This window comes from Nilaparvata lugens, chromosome 8 (genome assembly GCF_014356525.2).
Source record: "Nilaparvata lugens isolate BPH chromosome 8, ASM1435652v1, whole genome shotgun sequence".
Classification (NCBI taxonomy): Eukaryota; Metazoa; Arthropoda; class Insecta; order Hemiptera; family Delphacidae; genus Nilaparvata; species Nilaparvata lugens.
The window spans coordinates 32,017,823-32,042,041 of NC_052511.1; the positions used below are offsets into that span (position 1 = coordinate 32,017,823).

At 33.2% G+C, this 24,219-nt stretch overlaps 2 protein-coding genes across 2 annotated transcripts; one reads left to right on the forward strand and one right to left on the reverse strand.

Moving 5' to 3' along the window:
* Nucleotides 1-784: 784 nt before the first annotated feature.
* LOC111056904 lies at nt 785-23,806 on the forward strand. The gene is made up of 12 exons (XM_039434538.1): nt 785-1,004; nt 2,530-2,817; nt 4,492-4,913; nt 5,700-5,939; nt 6,149-6,334; nt 6,901-7,188; nt 7,794-7,998; nt 8,665-8,837; nt 18,400-18,512; nt 18,953-19,214; nt 19,877-20,098; nt 21,130-23,806. Exons 1-12 carry the CDS (start codon nt 890-892, stop codon nt 21,445-21,447), a joined length of 2,832 nt encoding a protein of 943 aa, XP_039290472.1. The 5' UTR covers nt 785-889; the 3' UTR covers nt 21,448-23,806.
* On the reverse strand, nt 11,764-14,425 carry LOC120352702. Its single transcript, XM_039434541.1, has 2 exons — nt 13,963-14,425; nt 11,764-12,784 (listed from the first exon to the last, which is right to left on the reverse strand). The coding sequence occupies exons 1-2, from the start codon at nt 14,163-14,165 to the stop codon at nt 12,610-12,612; spliced, it is 378 nt and encodes a 125-aa protein (XP_039290475.1). The 5' UTR covers nt 14,166-14,425; the 3' UTR covers nt 11,764-12,609.
* Nucleotides 23,807-24,219: the final 413 nt, after the last annotated feature.

Sequence of the window (24,219 nt, forward strand, 5' to 3'; positions counted from 1 at the left end):
GCGGGGGTGGAGCGACTGCGGTATGATGGAGGAGCGTGCTCGGTGCGGGTTGGAAGCGCGTATATGTGTACGCAGCTTAAGACTTGTAATAGCAGAGAATAAGAGACAAAAAGTTGTGGGCATTGAGATGGACACAGGTAGTGAAAGGGTCAAGTAATTCAGTTTGAGGGTGATTTGAACTAACTTCCTTTAAGATGGCGTCTTGTTTCCTGTGAGATACTTTGTTAGATATGAAGTTACATTTCTGTATATTTTCTGTGGTGGTGCATCACTTTAGTTATTATGATATTATTTAGGTAGCAGCACTAGCACAGTATACATACAGTACGAAAACTTGGCTAGTATCCTGACGCTAAAATCCGCCATCTTGTTAGGAAGCGCCGCATTGTAATAGTATTGATGGTAGGTTCGGCTCACTTTAATGATCCGGATTAATATTGATCTCGTTCACTGCTACGAGCCAATCAGAAGACCAGGATTGGAACTTTCCAAGGTCACGTGACGTGTTTAGTATTGGGGTCATGTAAAAAGCATTGGTAAGATAGGCGATTTATTACAAGTTTCCATTCTGTACTTATTCTGTGGCACTAGATAAACACAGAGAAGGCTAAAAATCTATCAATTTTCTTCAATAATAATTTTTTGAATAATTTGAAATGTATTCAATAAAGTTCAATCTCCCACCAAAAAACATAAATTTTCAACTGATTTATTCTTTTAAAAATAAGATACAAAAAATACGGTTGGTACTATTGAACTCCATTGACAGAGAAGACAGGCTGATTCAAATATTTGAGGGTTATGTTTCGGTTAGGAGTGTGTGAACTTTATTTGAAAAAACGTACTAATATTTATTACTCTATTAGTACTTTTTCATTCAACAGAAATAATGGAAGATAAATTGAAAAGAGTCCTTACAAGGATTGTAGATAAAACTTACTCCTTCTCTGATGATAGCATTTTGGCACAGCTTCAAAAGCATCTGGCGGACCACGTTCATTCTGGTATTTAACATCTTTCTTAGTCTGAGTTGAATTTTCGATTTTATCACGTCTTTGATTAAATAAAATAACAATTCAAATCAACATTACTTAGGAGGATGAATTTGTACAGTATATATATTCATACATATATTTATCATTACAGTACTTAGAAAGATGTTTTTATATTTCTAGTTTCTATTATATATATTAGTGAAGGCAGTTACTTTACTACTTCGGTCCTCCCAACGGTCCTGTTATATGTTCTTCAACATACTCCGGAGGCACTTTAGTTTATGGGCCGCGGAATCTAGCATTGAGACCTACATAGATCGATAGAGGAGGTCAAGACGAGATCAACCATGTATAACATTGTTGTCGATTTCCAAGGATTAGCTGAACAAACTTGACGAAAACATTATTGTGTAGTAGGGTCTTGCCATGAGGTATGTCTTTAGGTTTTAGTAGCTGTGGTATTGATATATTGCGGCAGCAAATTGAAAAAAAGCTCCAGTGTAGGCTAGTGATTTTGCAGTCCTTGTGAGGTTGTGTTGAGGAAGGTCAATATTATTCCTGGCTTGTGTATAGTGCGCATGTATTTCACATCTCAGCATAGGGTTTGTCTTTGAGACCACTAGTAACCTATTGTTACCATAGTATACAACGAGATCACTTTCAGGATATTATGTTGTACAAAGAGGCTCTTGGAGTGATCCAGCATATTTCTTCTCAGTATTGTGCGTATAGCTCTCTTTTGTACACACAGTATTCTATTGAGATTTACCAATGCGACAATACCATATTTGAGATGAGATGAAAGGGCATGGTAGGATGTAAATGCTGTCTTCTCATCTGTTATATTGCGAATTCTGCGGATAACATACACTGCTTTTAACACAATTGATCTATTGTAATTTTGCCATGTGAGGTTTTTATCCACCACAATTCCCAGGAATTTTGTAGTGTCGGCCTCCATTGTTTCTCCATTCAGGGGTTCGTAGGCTACTGTTGTTTTCTATTGAGAATGTAAGACACTGTTTTTTAGTATTGATGGTGAGGTTTAATTTATTGCACATCCATTTGATTTCATTAAATGCAGAGTCGATTAATTCTTTTTTGGAAATTTCCTTGCTTGTGGGCATAAGTATTGTTGTGTCGTCTGCAAACAAAATGCATTGTTTGTCAGACTCTAATTCCTTAGGAAAGTCATTTTTTTATATAAATGAGAAATTGCAGAGGGTCCAGTATCGATTCCTGTGGTACTCCTCTAGTGTCTTTTTGTATGGATAATCTATAGTTTATTACATTGTCATTGACTTTATGTTCTACTTGTCCACCGGTTTGTGAGGTAATTTTCTAGCCAGGCAAGTACATTTCGTACTATTTTTAGTCTCTTGAGTTTGCTTTTTAATATGTTGAAATCTACATATCAAATTCATTAAAATTTCCAATTAGCACTTGTTATTTGGTACATGCCAAAATGCTGTGTTGATAAGGTTGTAGCTGCTTAGTTAAGAAGAAATAAGTTGAGCATTGATTTTTGTTTCAGAGGAATTCTCACATTGGAAAGATGGCATCCTTCTTCCTTGGTGTTTGAAGGTGATATTGCAATGGGAATCTATGGAGAAGAACATACAACTATTTATCATTCAAGTTGTAAAAGTGTTGACGAATAATCAAAAAGACATTAGTAAAGTTTTGAACTCCGAATTATTGGATAGGATCAATGATTTGGTGAAAACAGAGCAAAATGACCTTTCTCTTATGTTATGTTATACTGAACTCATGACAAATGTTGTCAAACATATTGATGGAGTTTATTGGTTCATGGATTCAGGTATTGATTACATTTTAATCAATATTTCATATGTCAATGTCATAAACATGTTAATTTAGTGTTCAAACGCAAATCGACTTTGCGTTTCTTCCTGTGAAATACTAATTTGTCATTTCTAAGTATGAAAATTTCACTCCAGTACCTACACTTTATCATTTTATAACGTTTGAAATCCATGTTTACATCCTTTTTAATCATAAAAACAGGGTAGCCTAAAAAGTTCCCGATCTAATCATAAATATGACTGCTCTTCATCTCTTGAAAAAGAGGTGATGTATCTTGTCATATTTTCATAGTCACTCTCCAAATATTCAGTAATTTTGGTTTTTATATTTGAGTCGATGTCGGGTTCGGCTGCTGCAGTTGCTCACGTCAGACCTTCATACTCCTAGCACAGTTGAGCCATCAATAATATTATTTTTGGCGCTTTCAGCACTATAAAAAATCAGTCATCTTGAAGAGGAGGGTGGGAAAGGGCTTGAAAAAAGCTAGAATAGTTTCTACGTTGTTCAAGCTAGGTTTGTTCCCTCATTCAGAGATTGCACTCTAGGAGGACAGAAGGAGGTGTCCTTTCTAGCATACGTGGCACCCAAAACACAACATCAACTTAAGGGTGTAATGTATCCAAGATATCATGTAAAGTAATTGATTGGCATCACATCTTATATTATTAGCGCTTAAACTGGGCTATTAAAGTTGGAATGAACAACTTTTGACGAGAGCAGTCGCAGCACTCAACCAACACCCGACATCAACTTACTGAATGAATGACTGTAATGTGACTGTTAGTTATACTCCGTTCAAATTAACTTAGGACTTGGGATGGACATGCGCAATAGATAAGGCATACAGCGGCAGGGAATTTGCAACGCTTTCACCTATGACTCAATCCATCAATGCAATTGGCTGATCTCCCTCCATTTCTCTGCGTTGCAAATTCCTCCAAGTCTGAAGAAGATTTGCACAGAGTATAATGATAAAATATGACCAAAAAGATACACTAGTTCTTTGTTATCTTCGTGGTTTGGTCGGAAACTTTTGAGACTGCCCTCGAACATCTAGCTACAATAATTTATTATTGTTCTCCTGAATGGCTTTTATTCATATGAATAATCATGTTTCTCTTGGCCTCTGAACCAAATAACTTTTTAATTCATTCCAATCACTTAGTAATAATTTATTAGTTACACATTCCTTATTTCTTATCAACTTTTTTGCGTATTTTTGTCTCAGAGTTCAGAATTCTGTTTAATAAGTCTCAGATCATCCCTCACATGATTAGTTCTATTGTAGGAGGATAAGATAACTTCCCAAACAATTGTTTAACTTTCAGCTACCAGTTCCAGACTAGGGGTGTTGATCACGATAAAGTGAATTGAATTGCATAAAAAAATGAGGCCCCATACTCTAGATATCACGCACGCGAATTTGTCTTACGAACAAGACAAAAAATTGTCCTATCTGCAAAAAATGAGTGAATGTGTGATGTAGGTTACGGTGCATATCGATACTATGGTAGTCAAATAATGTACACGAAATTTATAGAATTTTGCATCTTGTATTGTTCGTTACAAAACTGAGAATAAATAGCTGCATTATTCCAAAAAAGACAAAAGTGTTAAACCAAGATTTCTGTAACTATACAATGATAACCTGAAATGTTCTATTTTGCAGATTCCTTCAAGCTAATAATATCGGAAAAACGTTTGAATAAGAGTCTATACTTCAGTGCTCAAGAAAAACAATTACTCGTGATTGCCATAACTGTGCTGCATAGGAATGACAGTGAAAAGTGTTTTCAACTAATGGATCGGATAATGGAACCATTAGGTCTACAGAGATCCAAATCGAGTACTCCTGGAATGGCAGAGTTATTCAAGGAAGCCGAAAAATATTTCTTAACGAAAAATCGAACAAATCCTTTCAGTGTAGCTCAAGGAAGAGCTAAAATAAAGAGCGTATCGACTCTAAGTCTGTTGAGCTCTCTAGTAGATACGGAATCTTCTGAACTTGATTTATGCAAATTACTTGCTGAATATAATTTTGAAGCATGGATATGGAGAATGGCATTCAGTAATGCTACAAGTCACGATAATGTAAGATTTCCATCTGTATATATTTCTTTAATAAATATATATATATATATAATAGTATAAATACTATTGTATTTTATAAATCGAAAAAACATTGACAGGAAATAATCAATGAAAACCAATCCTATTTTTAAATCTGTTATCTTAAGCATAGAATTTTAATAATATCCTTGATAATTTGCATGAAAAACCCCAATAATGTTGTTACAAAGCAAGTTAGTTGAGCCAGTAAGTGGTGAGTAATTGTTGATAGTAAGTGGGAGATTCCTTGTATCTTTCAGCTTGTAATTTCAAGACACTATGAAACCATAGTCAATATTATTACATTTTTGTCTGCAATACGGTGCTAAGACAATCTACCGAGCTTTGTAGAAAGTAGATTTAAATTAAGAGTACCTTTATAATTTTCAATTAATTAATTGAACCTTATAGTGGAGGTTAAATACGATACCTAAGATTCGATGCCATCACACAAATGTGGCTATTGCTTTATTTTTACAAAGCCGAAATCTCATTCATGTACGAAAATTTGTATTTCTCTTTCAGGGTATGCAGTCACACTATGCTGTTAAATTCTCTGATAATAAATACAATTTGAAAAATATATGAAAATTCAGCTTTTTATTCGTTTATTCAGAATAATAATGGAAAATGATTACTTATCTTCTAATGTCATATCTGTGGTATTGATAAACTGTGTTCATTCAGTAGTTGCGATGTTATTCAATCAAACAGTGAAATAAATCAGATTACTTGTCAATTCGCAATAATATTTTGTCTTGTTTTCAGATCAGCAGTTTCGTTTCTCTAATAATACGCTTTAGATTTTCTGATCTGTCAAACTTATCTTTGGAAAAAGTGGATGAGATCCTGTTAACGATCAGCTATCTTCACCGCCTAGTCTTTTTGAATGAGAGACATGGTCTTGCATTTGAGATAATGTTGCAATGTATGCAGCTGAGCAATAGCAGAAAATGGCAGGACTCTTCCATGGAATCCCAGTTGAATTCAAACATATTCCACTTTCTTGTAAGTACAGCAAATTATTTTCATTACTTGACAAAATTTCATTTAAGGCAAACGTTTCATCTTCTTTCAGAATTCTGCTCTGAATTCAAGATTTGGTAGCCTACTGTGCTTTACTATTATTAATACTAAATAGTATAATATTTTGTATTTTATTATTATTACTATTATTATTAATACTGATTGACTATTTGGGTATTGGTTTATTTCAGTTAATACCATTACAACCGTTTTTAAATAGATACATGCAAAAATATTCAATGTCCATTACTTTGAGTACACGAACTGTGATATCGGAATATCCAGAGATTTTTTCGAAGCTTCATAAAGAGGAAAAGGTTGAGGTAATACGTTCAACCTGCAAGATCATCAGCAGAATGCACAAACACATTGATCAGGTGACAATGTAAACATTATTATATAGTGTGTCATAGCGTACATTAAGTTTGATTCTTAAAAGACGACAGTATCATAAACTGCTTAATGATATTGAACTAATTTTGAATAAGAGGCCTCATTCAATTGAAACTTATAACTCAGGCCCTAATAAAACTTCAGTTATTAAAAATTCTCGAAAATTCAAATATGTGTTTGTTTATAATTCATTCATTTTCCAATAGTAATAAAGCCGATGTGATATTTTACTAAAGGGCTATTTGATTACTCAATAACAATAATAATCAGAAATCGTCAATATAGTACTGATCACTATATTTTCCATTCTCTAGGAAATTCGATTGATTTAAAAAACAATCTGCCTAATCATATTTCTAAATAAATTACAATCAGCATGCATGTTCTTATTTCTAAACTAATTATTGTAAGAAGTGAGATTAATTTCATCAATATTCTCTATGTTTAATTGTTTGAAAAACTTTTATTTTATTTTTAATTGATATCAACAGCTTTTCTGGGATATTATTAACGAAGATTTAATTTATATGCTATTATTTTTCTATTGCAGGAGAAAATATATATTCTTGTCGGAATATTCACCGCTATATTGGAAACATTCCAGAAAATGCTCTGCAATGATCCAGAAAATGAATCAATGGCTGTTGATTGTCAAGGTTCTTGTGTAATATACCTGTTTGGTATCTTACCAGAATATCCCAACTTTCTCATGGATATTTGTAGCTTACTGGAGGTTATACTCAAAGCACAAGTAACAGACAACTGGCGTACTTTGACCGAAACGGAAATTGTCTTCTACTCACTCACTCTGGTTGATTTTCAAGAATTGGACGTGTATGTGAGTAAATTCGTTCCAATTCTAGTAATTAGTTCTTAATTATAATGTATAATTGCTTTCTAAATAAGTAGCCTACTGGCTTCAATAATCTCACTTGAAGTAAATATAATATTATGAAATTGGCCAAAAAGTGAACAATAGTTGTAAATAGGTGAACAATTTTTATATCATTTGTAATTTTTAAATGCACTTTGCCAAAAAATTGTAAGATTATTATGAAGTTACGTTAGGCAATTAATCAAGTAATAGCCTCCAAAGGTAGCTCTGAAGATTTAGTTCTTTAGCTCTAAAAAGTTACTAGAATTAATCTTCTTCAGTGCTGGGACTCCGCAGCTCTAATGTATAAAATTCCAAGTGAATAAGTTTTTAACCTAAAAGTTTCGAAAAATTGATTGCTAGTCGTTAATTAAAAAAAAATAAATGAATTAATAATCGCAGTTTGGGATGAAATATAAAATTATTGATGTTTAATCTATTATACTGCATGTAAATAAATGACTGCATGTCGGTGTTGAAGTGAAAAAATAATGTATTATTATCCATGTCAATTTCTTTCAGTATTTATACAGGAAACTAATTACTTTTATCACTAATTATTTCAACAGGTCAAAGTAAGAATCCTATCTCTTGTTGCAAGCATTTTGGATCTGTTAGAACCCACCGATGATCCAGCCAGAAATGACGAGTTTGTGGAGAAAATGTTCATTACTTCAAAAGATACTCTGCTGAAGAATTTGTGCCACCCAAAATGGGAAATCAGAGACAGTGTCATTGAAGTTATAAAGAGTATGGCTGTCCAAGGCCAGAAGAGTGAGTATATCTGTATTTTTTTCAAAATTCGACAACTTTATAATAACATTTTTCGAATTGGAGTTGGAAAAGCATTTAATTCTAACACAAGCATTGAATGAGCTGTACAATTTCTGTAAAATGTTCTTATGAAATGCAGGGTTTCATTTCATCAACTGTATTATTCAACTATATTGAGATTCACTTTGAAATGGCGGTTTCATAATAATTATAGGCTATAGCATCAATGCTTCCCATGCAACCAATGCTGACAGTTTAAAGTGCATCTCACTATAGGCAAATTTAATTCATGATTGCTTTTTCAATTAATTTGTATTAGATAACAACTAGTTAGTGGTTGATTATTAATACCATTGACTCATTAATTTGAAATTGAGTCAAATCAATTTCATTTTTGATACTACTTGTACCCTTAATATTACTTATCATTTTTGTTTATATTTTATTTTATTTACCTTATAGCCCTAATAGTATAATTATTCTGGTATCAAAAATATTTGTGTTTGAAAGTGCTGACGAATCATAAGGACCTCTTTTGGACTAATTTTCAATCAAAATCTGCGAATGGAATAGTAAGGACTATAAGCCTGATTTTCCATTTCCAATCATTTTATGATTATGTGTTTTTGTCTCTGTCAAATAAATAAATAAATAAACAATTTTCAGGGCTTCCAAAATTTGTAGACTTTATTGTGGAATTGAATGTACCTACAATCGTCTGTGATATTGCCTTTAGTGATGATGAAGTTTACGCTCAAAAATCAGCATTGCAGTGCCTCCAGAAAATGGTTCAATCACAACGAATTTGGAATGATTGTTTATTGAGTTCAAATTTATTGGTAAGTAAAATGTATAATTTCTCATACATATCAAATTATTGTCAACTGAATCGAAGAACATGAACTGTATAGTCTGGGCGCAAATGTCATGAAAAAGGCACTCCGTGGTCATTTTTGGGTAACAGCCGTGGGAGATGTCTCAATTTCTTCGTTAGGTCAAGCATAATAAGGATAGTGATAATGATTAGTCGAAATCACAGGCAAACAGCTCGGAAACAATATGGCCGCCAAAATTTCAGGATTTTGCTATATCGCTTGTATTTCAATAACCGTTTAAGATATTCAACCGTTTCTTAGACGAAAATATTTCTAAAATCTTCCTCTACAATTTATGTTTCATAAAATTTTCCTCTAAAACGCATATTTTTCTAGTTATAACCTTCAAAAACCCCATAAAACGTTTTTTTCTCATTTTTTCATTCCATTATAACATTTTTTGTGCAAGAGATAGATACAGAGAAGTTTTAAATCTATGAAATTTAGAGCGTTTCTTCAACTTTGAAACGATATATCTTAATGCGCTGTACGTCAAAAAATGAGTTCTCCAGCGCCCTCCAAAGAAAACCCTGTATGATTTATGGTGCGTTTTTCCATACGCATGAGGTAACAAGCTGGAACTATAAAATCGATTTTTTCATGACTACTTCAAGAGAGAGACTTGCAAATGGTCTCAATCTCTTCGTTACAGCAAGCCGAATAAGAATATTTATGATGGAAACAACGAAAATATTCGACATCATTAAAATTTTCAAGATGGCGGTCATTATTGACAGACATTTTTATATCGCTTGCTATTCAGTTATTGTGAGAGATATCGGATTGGTTTTATCACCAAAGCGTTTAGAATTAACCGAACTATGATGTTCGAAAGAAACGTCTTATTTCGACTGCTCTTTTCATGATTTATTCAACTTCAAAAACTTGAATCATACATTTTTCGGGGACAATATTTCACTTTCTACCCTGTAAATGTATTCGCAGTAGGCATATACTAATGTTATTAGTACAGTGTTTTAGAATATTTCCAAAGCTTTAAAATGACATCTAGTTGGAGGCTCTAAGTCCATATTCCAACACTGGAGCGTCATCGGAAAAAGAGAGAAAAGTACTGTTTGCAGCGGAAAACACCAAATCCCAATCCCAACAATTAGAAAACCGTGTAACTCATGACTCCTTGAAGTTACAGTCTTGGGAATGATATCAATCTCTTGATATAGATAGCAATCTCAAAAATATTTGTCATCATAAAAAAACATGATGGCGGCTAAAATATGTCGATTTTCGAGAAATCGTCTGTAATTCTAATAATGTCGAGGATATCGGATCAATTCAGCCAAAATAACCATACTACAATTTCTTACTAACCATACAATGGATAAATGTTTCGGAAATTGTAGTATGATTATTTTGGAGCTTCCAGGAGGCTGAATTGATCCGATATCCTCGACATTATTAAAATTACAGACGATTTCTCGAAAATCGACATATGTAACGAAGAGATTGAGACCATTTGCAAGTCTCTATCTTGAAGTAGTCATGAAAAAATCGATTTTATAGTTCCAGCTTGTTACCTCATGCGTATGGAAAAACGCACCATAAATCATACAGGGTTTTCTTTGGAGGGCGCTGGAGAACTCATTTTTTGACGTACAGCGCATTAAGATATATCGTTTCAAAGTTGAAGAAACGCTCTAAATTTCATAGATTTAAAACTTCTCTGTATCTATCTCTTGCACAAAAAATGTTATAATGGAATGAAAAAATGAGAAAAAAACGTTTTATGGGGTTTTTGAAGGTTATAACTAGAAAAATATGCGTTTTAGAGGAAAATTTTATGAAACATAAATTGTAGAGGAAGATTTTAGAAATATTTTCGTCTAAGAAACGGTTGAATATCTTAAACGGTTATTGAAATACAAGCGATATAGCAAAATCCTGAAATTTTGGCGGCCATATTGTTTCCGAGCTGTTTGCCTGTGATTTCGACTAATCATCATCACTATCCTTATTATGCTTGACCTAACGAAGAAATTGAGACATCTCCCACGGCTGTTACTCAAAATTGACCACGGAATGACATTTGCGCCCGGACTATAATAACTGTAATGAATTTGGAATAAGGCCCGTCGCAAAGTAGACCCACGCTAATCCACGAAAAGCAACCCACGCCGTGGAAAGTTTTGTAAAAGCTTTGTCTGCTAGCAATGGCGCGCCGCAAACTGCATCCAGCCGAGAATTTTCCACGAAATTGATTTCCACGCGTGGATCGGTTTGTGATTTGTTCACAGTTTTCGTGGAACGTGGGTCACTCGTTCGTTGTACTGCGCAAGCCTACAACTAGCGCATGTGCCGTCAAGTACTCTGCTCCCTTTGTCTAGTCAGTAGTCAGTCATATTCCAGCCGTTCTGAAGGCAATCAGCTGCTTTGTTCATCATTCATCAGTCTTGTTCAGAGATGGATCCGGAAAATGTGATATATCTCGTACAAGAATATCCTGTATTGTTTGATACAAGCCACCTTGATTACATGAGACCGAAGTAGAAATACGAGATATGGGCGAAAATAGCAGCGGAACTTGAATCTGAAGGTAAGATTCCTTTACCTTACATTGCATGCTAGATAGGCTACTTGTAATAACGATAATAATAATACACTACTTCGCCAAAAAACAGATTTAGTATTATATTTAAAAACATTATATTGTAATACTTCTAACAATGATTATAATAGGTTATTTCTAAAAAATACTCATCCAGTAATATAAATATTTAAACTCATTATATTGTAATAAAGATAATAATTATAGGCTATTTTACCAACTGGCAAATAAACATCTTAAATTAGCAACACTCAAAACTTGAAAAAGGAAATACCATACTAGAAAATACCAAAACTACTACTACATTATTCACTACTTGGTGTAGTATATCAAGTACCAAATACTAAATATTAAAATAATAAATACTAGAATTAAAAAGTTTGGATACTAGAATGCAAAAAATATTTTATGCATAAGTAAGGTTTTTCAATATTTCCCCCTTTCAATAGATTTTTTTTTGCAATTCAACATAACATTGGGGACTGTTGAAACAGTTCTTAAAATTCTCTCTGATTCAGAATGCTTCTTTTGAACTTCTAGCACGATTTTCCGACAAATATACAAAGTTGTTTTCTTCAGGTTGTTTACACAATAGTTCATCATCCTCATCTGCTGGTGACGTACCTGCCAGTACCTTTGTTCTGAGATAATTGTGTGATACAGTTGTCGCCTTCACTACATCATCCAACTTGCATTCAAACGCCCGTTTGAAAACCCTGAATCTTGATGCTAAAATTCCGAAGGCTTATTCAACCATTTGACAACCTCTGGATATTCTATAATTATAAATCTTGTTCTCGGTGTTCCCTGTCACTTTGGCTTTTAGATACGGTTACATTAAATAAGAAGTTAGGGGGAACGCTTCATCCCCAATAAATATATATGGTGTTGGTTCTTCTTGGCCTGGTAACGGTTTAGGGCTAGGCAACACAAGAGATCCACTGTTCAAGAGATCACCTAGATTCGAATTAGCAAAAACATTTCCATCACTGAATCTGCCCATTGAACCAATGTCCACGGTTGTGAAAAGATAGTGAGCATCCACTGTTGCCATTAAAATGATAGAACAATATTCCTTGTTGTTATAAAATGAAGAACCACTATGAAATGGTTTTCGAAAGCAGACATGCTTGCCATCAATTGATCCAACACAGTTATACACTTGCCATCTTTTTAAAAATCTAACGCAATTTCCTCCCACATTTCCACTGTTGGCTTTGGCATGTGAACAGGCTGCAAATGTCGCCAAATTGCTTTGCAGACTTGAGAAACTATACTTGACACAGTTCGTTTTCCCATTCGATAGCTCATTGCAATAGTTTTGAACATGTCCCCAGTTGCAAGGTACCTGAAATGAATAAGAAAAAAATAGTTTTGAGTTGATGTAGTCATTTGTAGCTAGTTAGCTTTGCTAAACACTTCGTACTAGAAATGTAATATGTTATTACAACTCAGTCTATCTTTGTTACCATTTCAAAAGTGTAGAAGACTTCTGTCAATGGTGTTTATACTGTAATTGAAATATACAACAAGTTAGGCTTAGGCTTAAAGAATCTTATTGTGAGGCAATAAGAAGGCAAAGTCTAAAGAAAAAAAGTGGACAGGGAGCATTAACGAATAAACTATGGACTTATCAGAAACAAATGGACTTTTTGCTACCATTCATGAAAAACCACTTCAAATGTACAACCGGCAGCAAAGGATGGCTGTGAGGAAGGGAATGACGAAGAAGGAAAATGAGGAGTAGAGGAACCAAGACAAGCAAAAGATGATAGCGTTACTGCTGTTGAAAATGAAGTTAAAAATACTGTGTATCCGGTAATTCCAGTGAAAAAATGAGGAAAGAAAAATAATTCCCAGAAGAAGACATAATTTCACAAAATGAAAACCTGTCGAAAAAGAAGCACGTGAAACGTGATCTAATTGGACTATTCATTAAACATTTTGAAACAAGAGCGAAAAAAGAGAATAGGCAAGAGAGAAAAATATCAGAAGAAAATAAAACTAGAATGGAAATGATGCGCTCTATCAATTCTTCCTTTCTATGTACAACACCACAAAGCACCTTCCAGCTACGTACCAAAGAGCAATCCGTGAAGACATTTTACACACGGTACCGTACCAAAAAATGAGGAGCAGTACGAGACAGAGAAAAATTTAGATGTTTTTAATTTATTGTAATTTTGTAATTATATTACTAAATTTTAAATTGAAATAGCGAGAATAGAAATTATTTTCACTGTAGTGTTATGTGTAATGTTGTGGGACTTTTCCATCATAAAAATACAAATTGAAATTGTCAGCCAATTTTATTATTATAAAATACTATAATATAAACAGAACCTAGTTTCGTGGCTTTACCAGTCTTCAGCTCTTTGTTTACACCAGCTGAAGTTGTCAAGAAACAGCTAAAGATGTGGCTGTTATAGCCACGAAACCAGGTTCTGTTTATATTACATTATTTTATAACAATAAAATTGGTTGACAATTTCAATTTGTGTTTTCAGCAATTATTCTTATTCTTACCTGAGGCAAACAGATAGCTTCTCCTCACTTGAAATCGATCCATTGTAGTCTCTTATTCCAATGATGTGTCCTTTTATGAGTTCATGGATTCCATCAAATTGAACCCTGTTGAGCCTGAAACTTTTCCTGAAAACGTTATCTGAAATTTCCAGAGTGAGCTTGAATACACCATGTGTGCTCCTCTTACTTAAATATTCACTCATAGGTTTTTCATTTTTGTTGTTAGCAACATTAGTAGAGCTACATTTTCTTCATCAAATTCGGACTCTAAATCGAGCAGCTTTGTTGATGTAGCGTTCTCCATGTCTAGACGAAAACTAATCATGGATCAGTGAGATCAGTCTTGTTCAAAGATGGTTACTGCGCATGCTCACAGCTGGTCTTGTACTGTTTTGCATGATTAAAGAATAAAGTCATAGAAGCCTAAGTAACTAATTTTATAAATAGGTTATTTGAAGATAAATTAATGCATATGACAGAATCCAAAGTCAGGGCAGTGGACTGTGAATGATAGTTGTTATTAATACCTACAAATAAATCCTTGAATTCTGTGCATAAAAATACTGATAGCTTGAAGTGTGGTAAGTACGCCAATAAAAGACAAAATGAGTCAACAAGATGAGATTTAATAATAATAAAATAATAGGCAGATGGCCACATACAAAAACAAGTGTAAGTAGATTGAATCGTAAAATCTTGGGACAATTACAACATGTAATAAAAAACGTTAGAGAAATACAAAATTTAAATGAAATTAGGTCAATGACATTAATGACCATTGAAGCCTGACAATAATCGAAAAGGTATTAATAATGATACCTGAATTGCGAATATAAATTGAGTGCTATAATGAAAAAGTTACTGCTGCAAAATTCAATCTTAATGATTTACAAAAGGAATAGTAATAAATGACAATGAGCTGTAGATAGTGCTCAACAAATAGAATACATTAATATAGGCGGCATAGGCCTTCAGTGAATTGAATGTCAAGTTAGACATCAATTGAACAACTCAAATATGTGAATGTGCTTGCAAGCCAAGCGTAGCTATCAATACAGTGAAATAATTACTAATATAGAATACGTTAATATAGGCGGCATGGGCCTTCAGTGAATTGAATGTCAAGATAGACATCAATAGAACAATTAATAGGCGTCGGTGGCCTCAGTGAATTGAATGTCAAGATAGACATCAATAGAACAATTAATAGGCGTCAGTGGCCTTAAAATGACACTTTAGAACTAAGGGTAGCTATTAAATACAATGTAAAGATTGTCCAAGTTAAATACAGGCGACATGGGCCTTCAGTGAATTGAATGTCAAGATAGACATCAATAGAACAATTAATAGGCGTCGGTGGCCTCAGTGAATTGAATGTCAAGATAGACATCAATAGAACAATTAATAGGCGTCGGTGGCCTCAGTGAATTGAATGTCAAGATAGACAGACATCAATAGAACAATTAATAGGCATCGGTGGCCTCAGTGAATTGAATGTCAAGATAGACATCAATAGAACAATAGAATAAACGAGTTAATTTGAAGGAATAATTCACCTTTTAAAAACGTTCCGTAGATCAGATGAATATGGATGAAAAGTTTAGACCGGGATCGAAGTGCACTCTCCGACTATACTTGATCAAAAGACAAGGAAACCGCTAATGCTCGGCTGAAAAAGGGACATGCCGGATGTGTTTGAAACGTACGTAAAACGTGTACAAACGTTTGGTGAAAAAGTAGCAAATATCTAGAAAGTAAGATGCCTAAAGACAAAATAAATTCCAAAAAATCGAATAGTACAAATATTAAAATTGAAACGACAAATAACACGACGAATAATATAGGAAGCCAACTTGATTATAGCAGTGCCGTAGAACCGTGACTGTGACGTCACCGGACAGCGCAGACGGAAAATGACGACATGATGTCTACGTAGTAGTGGAACGAGTAACAAGTGGAACCGTTACAATAAATGCTTTGTCAGATTTTACAGCATAAAAACACAGCCTACTATAGATAAAGTAAGCCTTATCTAAAGTAAGCCATGATAAAAACCATTTAGCACCGTGGGACATCCACATGTATTTAGCTTAGCATAGCACAGGCTGGAAGTCCGTACAAGTATCAGGAGACTTTCATAGAACTCAACGTGTTAATGACGATTTATTTGATGAATCTTTGAAAAAACTTTTATGAATTCAATCTTTGAAAACTTTTATGAATTCAATCTTTGAAACTTTTATGAATTCAATCTCTAATAAATTATACGTACACCGACAGGCTACACCAATGTACTTAGAATACATATATTCTACACGTAGGCTTCACTACATGTTTCTAGCATGTCGAAAGTTTCATGTTTTCTGCTCGAAATGTTTCGACATTGATGAACATAATCATTAATCAAAAAATAACTAAGGGTCCGATAAAAATGATTCAGACACCAATAGTAAGAAGACATTTTCCCCGTTATTTTGATATAACTTTCTCACTCATTAGGACAACCCTTTATTCTAAGGGAAGTAATATATATATAAGAGAAACATATTTTGGCGATGTTATCATTTCTTTATTTCCTTAATTTTTTGGCAATACAATTTTTTTCGTAAGTTTCTTCGGTTGGAGATTGGAGAGCCAGTCAATACAAGTTGAGACAATTCACTTCCAGTAACAACAAGAAAAATAATGTAATGTCAGTCATTTAGATAAGAAATTCATATAACAACTAGACAACGTGATTTTTTCTCTACTTAATATAGGTATAAATCTACTATAAATTCTACATCGACATGAAAGTTGCATTAAATAAGGATCATTAAACTCCCAATTCTCTTCCGGTATTCGTTAACAGTAAGACACTATTGAATTTTAATACAATCTCTTCAAAAATGCATATACTTATTTATGGTATGATTCTATCAGCATTTATATCAGATTAATTTATTATAAACTATTCACATATGCACCTAGGTGTCAACTAATATTGTCTCACAATATGTATAAACTATTATATTCCTACAAACTATACTCTGTCGGCTCTTGTCGGGTTTTTTCGGCTATACTCTGCCTTTGTCGAGGTACCATGTTCCACGCTACCGTGGGTTCACTTTGCGTTGGCAAACCCAGCCCAGCGTGTGGGTTTGCTTGACCTTGATCGTGGATCAAGCGTGGTTCTACTTTGCGGCGAACCTGAAAGTGCTCTTGTAATGTAATACTCTCAAATTTGTTGGTAAGTAGGTACCGTAGGTAATTTTGTTTGTAAATACCTATGCAAGTTTGTTGGTATTGTAGTACATGCTAAATCATTTTCAACAAGATAACAACTCAAAATATGTTAATACTGTATGAGCATTAACAGTATAAATTGTTATTATCAGACCTAGTAATCAGTTGAGGATAGATTATGTAGTCAAAATTCAAATATTGTAAAAATTAAGAAAAGTGAACGAACAATCCAAGATTGTCTATTTGAGAACACTCATAACCTATTTGTTAGAACTTACATCCAAGTGAAACATCCGTTATCACTAGTTGAGTAGTTCAATATAGAAATGATCAAAACAATACCAGAATTAAATAACTCAGTTATATTATAGTTGAATCATAATATAGTAAGTTAAAGCATACCAACTGTACTACTCGTCTACTTATACAAACAATGATTTCAAATTATAGTTATTATTTATATAAAAAGTAAGTTAAGCACACTGGCCACAGAGACTGTACATGTATCCAGAGTTTGTCAGTTTTGTGTAATTACTTGAAGCATGCCTTACTAGAAATTAGGACGTAACGGGCTCGATCTCCGGGCTGACAATCAATCCAATCAATAAATGTTATTCAATTCAACACAAGATACACAAAATAAATTAAAATACAAAACAACACAATCAAAAATAATTTTTTTAATAAAATACAAAAAAGGCTTCATGGTGGGATGTGCTGAAAATAAAGGAAGGAGGAAAATACCTAGCCAACTATGGTTTCCCATGCTATAGGCAGGGAGAGGGCATAAAAGTAAGGAATGAAAGGTGAAGAGGAGCGGAAGGGGATACATTTTTGGATTGTAGCTCACACCGAATTTTCTTCTAGCTATTCACCCTATGGTTAATATTTGCAGTAGCAGAAGTCTTTGGGGTGGTTTACAGCATTCAACTGTGGATTTTAGTATAATAATAATATTATTATTATACTTATTCATTAGAATTTGAACGAAAGCAATTTTTCGTTATTTTCCATCTGCTACAGTACATGTCAATGTCATATACATTCAAGATCCAGGCATTCGCAATTCGGCGTTCGTGCGGTAACTAGTGGCAGCTACTATTATTACCCCGTATGCAGGCTGCACCATTTTATTTAATTATAATTAACATCTTATCAACGATTTACCTTGCAGGTGAATTTTCATTAAACATTGTATGTGACTCATTTCAGGAAAAAATAATGGATCTCCTAAATGTTGACCACTTTGATAATGAAAGCACCGCCCTGGTTCGCAAAGAACAGATATCATTGATCACAGAAATTTATGAAATTGGTGGAATAAGGTTTGTAAAGATACCAAATTTTGAAGTTTCTTATAATTTATTATAAATTTAAATTGGTACTGCATTCTCCAACCATTTTATACATTATTTAATAACACATCTAAAAGCGTCTACTCTCCACAAAAAATCATTATTCTAATATTATTATTGCCATATTATTTCACTGACTCACTGTATCACACATAATTTCTAAAACTTATTTTAAATGCTCTCCTTATTGTATAGATTGAGTGTGAATTCAATTAAATTTTAGCCTATAGCCATTTATAAAAATAATATAATACAATTTTTCTGTGCATCCTTGAATCATTTCGCCTTCGAAAATTTCCCTCCATAACTCTTTGTTGACTGGACTGTTTAAAATTCTCTTGGACTATTGTAAATTTAAAAATGTGATACAAAATCAAACTATTCGATTCTAATATTTAAATTGTTTTCAGTGATTCCCAAATGAACAACGTTCACAAACAGTTAGTTTATTCTGCCATTGATGATCTGTACTGGGAAGTAAAAGTGAGTGCTCTGCGATTTTGGAAGGCAGTTATGCAAACTGTTTGCGAAGATAATAATTTAGTGGATGGACTATTTCCATCGGATTCAAATACAGCTGGACAGAGTAAATGCAATCGTCCAGGAAATTCCAAGTCGAAATTGATGTTGAAGAATATTTTGGACCGATTATATGAAATCGGCTGCCTCCAGGTGAGAAAGTTTAAAAAATCAAAACTCTGATAAGAATTACTGTATCAAATTACAGTGGATTTCTCAGTGACTTCCTTCCTTGTGGAGTATAAAGGGTGTGTGCACATAGAGAGCGGTCAAACGTTCTGAGTTCCAGTTGTCTCATTAAAGGATATAAATGGGTATCTATATCCTCCCAAGACCACTCTGACCTCTGACCAATCTCTGAGTGCACACACCCTAAATCGTGAAAGAAATTAACTATTGAACGACAGAGGTGTATCTATTTTTTTTTTATTGCGGATGATACCCACATGAGCTTTTTGCTTTTGCGTGGTAATGGGAAGTGCGAGGGTGAATTATGAGATGATCAAACGTCCATGCCTATTCGATTTGATTCGAACCCGCGACCAGGTAGCACTAGCAGACTGAAGGGTGCAACGCCTTAGTCAACTCGGCTATCTGGCCAGCTTAAATTGCTACTGATTAGAACTATAAATTAGGAAAGGCCTACTAATTTATATTTAACATTTTTATTTTGTCATAACGGTTTCTTTGATTCTTATAATTTATTATGCTTTTTAACATAGCCACCTCTAATACAGAGATGGCTATGTTTTTAAGCGCTATGTAGAGTATGAAATCAAAAGGTTCTTCTAATAAGTAGTGAACTTTATTTATAGGTATTATGGGAAACGCTAAATGATGCCTGTGACTTGGAAGTTTCCAGAGTGTCAGCGTCCATTTTAACTAATTTGGTCGAACTTCTGAAGCGTTACAACTACCTTGAGGAACCTTATCAAGGAAAATCAACTTATGATGGGCAAGGTTTAGTGGCTGCTACACAAAATGGCAGCTGCAATGAACAACAAATTCTAGTTCAAGACACAGAACCCGGATCTGAGGTTTGTAGACTTGCTATTTTTGCTTAACAGCTTAATTTAAATGGTTCAAAATTCACATAAACCAAGCTCTGTCAAGGCATTTGAACATAGTTGAGATGGGTAAGCTAACTAAATCAATATTAATTCTGCGTCTATCGATGTCTCTGTCCTTCAGATGTTTGTTAAGGCACTTTTACTTCACAGTATATAAAATTAAATTCATTCAAAGAATCGAATAAAATGCATAATTTATAGTGAGATCCTCGTTATAAAGTTAGTGAAAAAGATAGGACAGGACAACAGCGTTGTAATGATAGATGTAATAGTTGTATTCCGGTATATCTGATATAATATCAAGTGGACATTCTTGTTAATAATCAATTATATTTTATTCGTCAAAGAAAATATATTTTTCATTGTTTTAATAATAAATTTACATAGTTGATAGTAAATATTTTGGAAATAATAAATGTATATCTACATTGTACAAAAACAATCTGGCAACGTTGCGGAGTTAGAAAAGGATAATACTATCTGCTTTGTCTGATGACAGAGAAGGATAGCAACACCAATGTTAAACAAGTACTGACTTTATGACGTTGACCTCACTATAACTTACTCAATTGAATGAAAATGCAATCAATTAGATGAATAAAATACAATTTTGAAATAACATTCAACTGAATCATAAACGAATCGGTTGACAATGCAGTGTTGTTATTTTACAGGAGTGGTTGAATTCAATTGGATTTTAGTTCATTTAGCCTCTAGCCCTGGGTTATCTCTTAATCGGCAGACTGTCATTCTACTCGATTCATTGCTCACTCACTCATTCATTAAATAGAAAAGTTTTCATGTTATCTAAATTAACATTATTTCAATTGTCTACAAATTTTAAAGTTACTGTCACAATTCTGTTACATCAGTGTCTTTGAAGCTTTCTCCAAAATTTCATTTTCCTACATTTTTTCGAAAATTTATATTGAATGCCTTTTTAAAGTAATAGTACCATTTCAACCTGTATATCAACATTTCTGTCTTTCATTTTTCAGACTAAAATACATGATGATGTCATAAATTACATTGTTGATAACAGAGACAGTATTCTTCTATCAAGACTATCGCGGCAAGATGGGGACTGCCCCGATAATAATCCGAGAGAAACAGCAAAACGCTTTAATGAGAGCCGAACAAAGTACCTCACAGTAGACGAATTCTTGTCAAAATTATGCATAATGAATCTCGAAGAGTTCATACAAGGAAAGGATGATTGGATGGAGTCTACTGATGGTTTCAATGCGCTTATGGACACTATACTAGGTGTCGATTCTAACAGGGATCAATTAATTAATGCTATTGATTGTTATTAAGTTGAATGTATTTGTATCCTTATTGAATTGCTGTCAGAAGCAATAAAGAAACCAAGGAGTTATGCCTTGCTACCGGGCGTGCCTTAGATCTGCGAGATTTCAATATTGGTCAAGTGTGAACATTACCTAAAAGGTTTAGATCAATTAGGTTTTAAAGGTAAAAAGAAAGGCTTGGGCTTTTAAATGGCAGTATGTTGATCTTATTTGGAATGTTTTGATAATTATTTCAGATAATAGACACAAATAACGAAAAGTTGAAATAATCACACTTTTGAGATATAGCACATATAGCGCAGAATGACATTCTTGCTGCCCATAAAAACTTGAGTTGCTTCGTCTATTGTCAAGTTCAGTCGAGGACTAAAATAATATTCTATTGGGAGATTCTCGTTATAAAGTAAGCACCTGATTAATATTGGTTTGTTATCCTTTATCATTAGACAAAGAAGATGGCTTTATCATTTCTAGTCCCGCACAATTGCCAAATTGTTTGTAGGCTATTAAGAAATACACCGTAATGAACTAGGTACCAGAACATTTAAACTCTATTATGATTTTATTAAAATCACAGTCTGGTTTTATACACTTACTTGCAACCAAGTCTTATTATTGTACGTGGAAGTCAAATAGATGATGAATAAATTAACGCTCCTCATTCAATTGATGCTGAAAGTTTACAGTGAATCTAACTGTAGTCATGATTATCAGACAACCGCCCAAGTCAACTGCTTTGATTGAAATTTCTAGTACATAATAAGAATGAACATCATAAACATTTCAAATTCTTTATTTAACATTTTTTGAACATAGAAAATCAATATAATTAACAATGTGAACATGTTGATAAGAGTAAAAATAAGTTAGTTGATTCAGTAGTCATTAAAATTAAAAATAAACTAATTCTGATTTAATCTCATTTCTCAACAAAATCATCTTTGGTTTAGTCTATGTAATATATTTTTTGTCTTGTTTTGAAGAGGTTTGTAATATTCTTTGATGTATGTTCTAGGAGAATGAATGGAAATTACTGACAAAAAAAAGATTTTCAAAAAAAACTTGAAAATAGATATTAATGTCAATTATAACTTTTTAAACATTCTAATACTTGTTTATTCATAGAGCTCTGTTTAATAATTCTGAACGCAACTAGCTAGCTGCTTGAATATTCAGTATTTATAAATAATGTAAGCATTTCATGAACACTCATTGCATCGTGATGATAATAAAGTGAAAATGCATAATAATTATTATATATATTATATTAATGTGATAAAAGAAATCACGAAGAGATTGCAAATAAAATTAGCATTTCAAACTGAAATAAGTTCCAACACCACACTTTTCTTGAAAATATAAATTATACAGGGTGTTTACGAACTCCCTACCAATACTCTAGGGGTCTAGGGCATTGTTCCTGGATAAGAAACATATCTAAAATATCATATTTAAATTGACTGGAAGTCTTCAGTTACTCACATAGCGACCATTTTGCTTTGTAACTTTTTTTTCTAAATAATGGTTAAACATACGAAATTGAAACTGTGCACAATCATTTATAACAACTAAACAAAGCTACAAAAAATTATGATAATATTTTAAACTCATAAAACAAAATGACGGCCATTTAAAATTTTGTTTCTTGAATAATTCAGAAACCGTTGGTTTTACAAAAAAATACAAGTATAACTTTTTTTAGTAAATTTAATCACCTATTGATTGGTACCTGATGTTTTAAGATTGGACCAATATTAACTGAGATATGGCAGCTCTAGTGATAGGACACCCCTGGGTATTACTTAATTATTGTTTGAAAAATGATCCAAAATAGCTTAAAAATGACATGCAAAACAGACGGAGACTGTTGCATTGTTGTGGCAGACTTTAGCCGCATGCACTGCAACTAACGCCCAGTGGTGTCCTATCACTAAAGCTGCCATATCTCAGTTAATTTGGTCCAATCTTAGAACATCAGGTGCCAATCAATAGGTAATTAAATTTACTAAAAACTTATTCTTGTAATTTTTTTGTGTAAATTTGGGTATTAGTAATTCTATGAAATTAAATTTGAAGAAGCTCAGTGCTTAAAACTTTTGGAATCACTTTAAAAGAGGTTGGCCAGTATTTTTTTCAAAGGCACTTGAACTGTGTGTGACCTTATCAAACCTACCTCTTGTACCCTAGAACAAGAGTTGTACTAGTTTTTATGAGTTGTATGTATTTTACAGAGTCCTTATGAAAATTGAACTAAAACTGATATGATTCCTATTGCTAGGTATTATTCAATAAATCAACCAATAATACTATAAATGATACCATATAATGTAATACTATATATAATAATACCAATAATAATATAAAAGTGAACCTGAATTATTGTCTTATAAATTATTATTTTTTTATACATATAAATTATGAAAATATAATTTACATTAAAATGTATTAATTATTTCAATTATTTATTATTAGCAACCTATAATGAAACATGATTTGATAATAAAGAGTAAAAATAATAGGTAGCATTGATTGTGTGAGTGGACATGAATATAGAAAGCCAAGAAAACATTATAAAACATGATTTCAGTATTCTTATAGCACAACTAACAGAAATTTGTAACTAACCAACAGGAAACTTTGAAATTTAGAAGGCATATTTTCCATTCACTCCTAGCGGGTGCTTCCCCAGGTGGTAGATAGGGGGATGCCTCCTGGATAGGTGGTACCGTAGAAATTAAATACCCATAGATATTAAATAACTGGAGCAGATCAAAACCA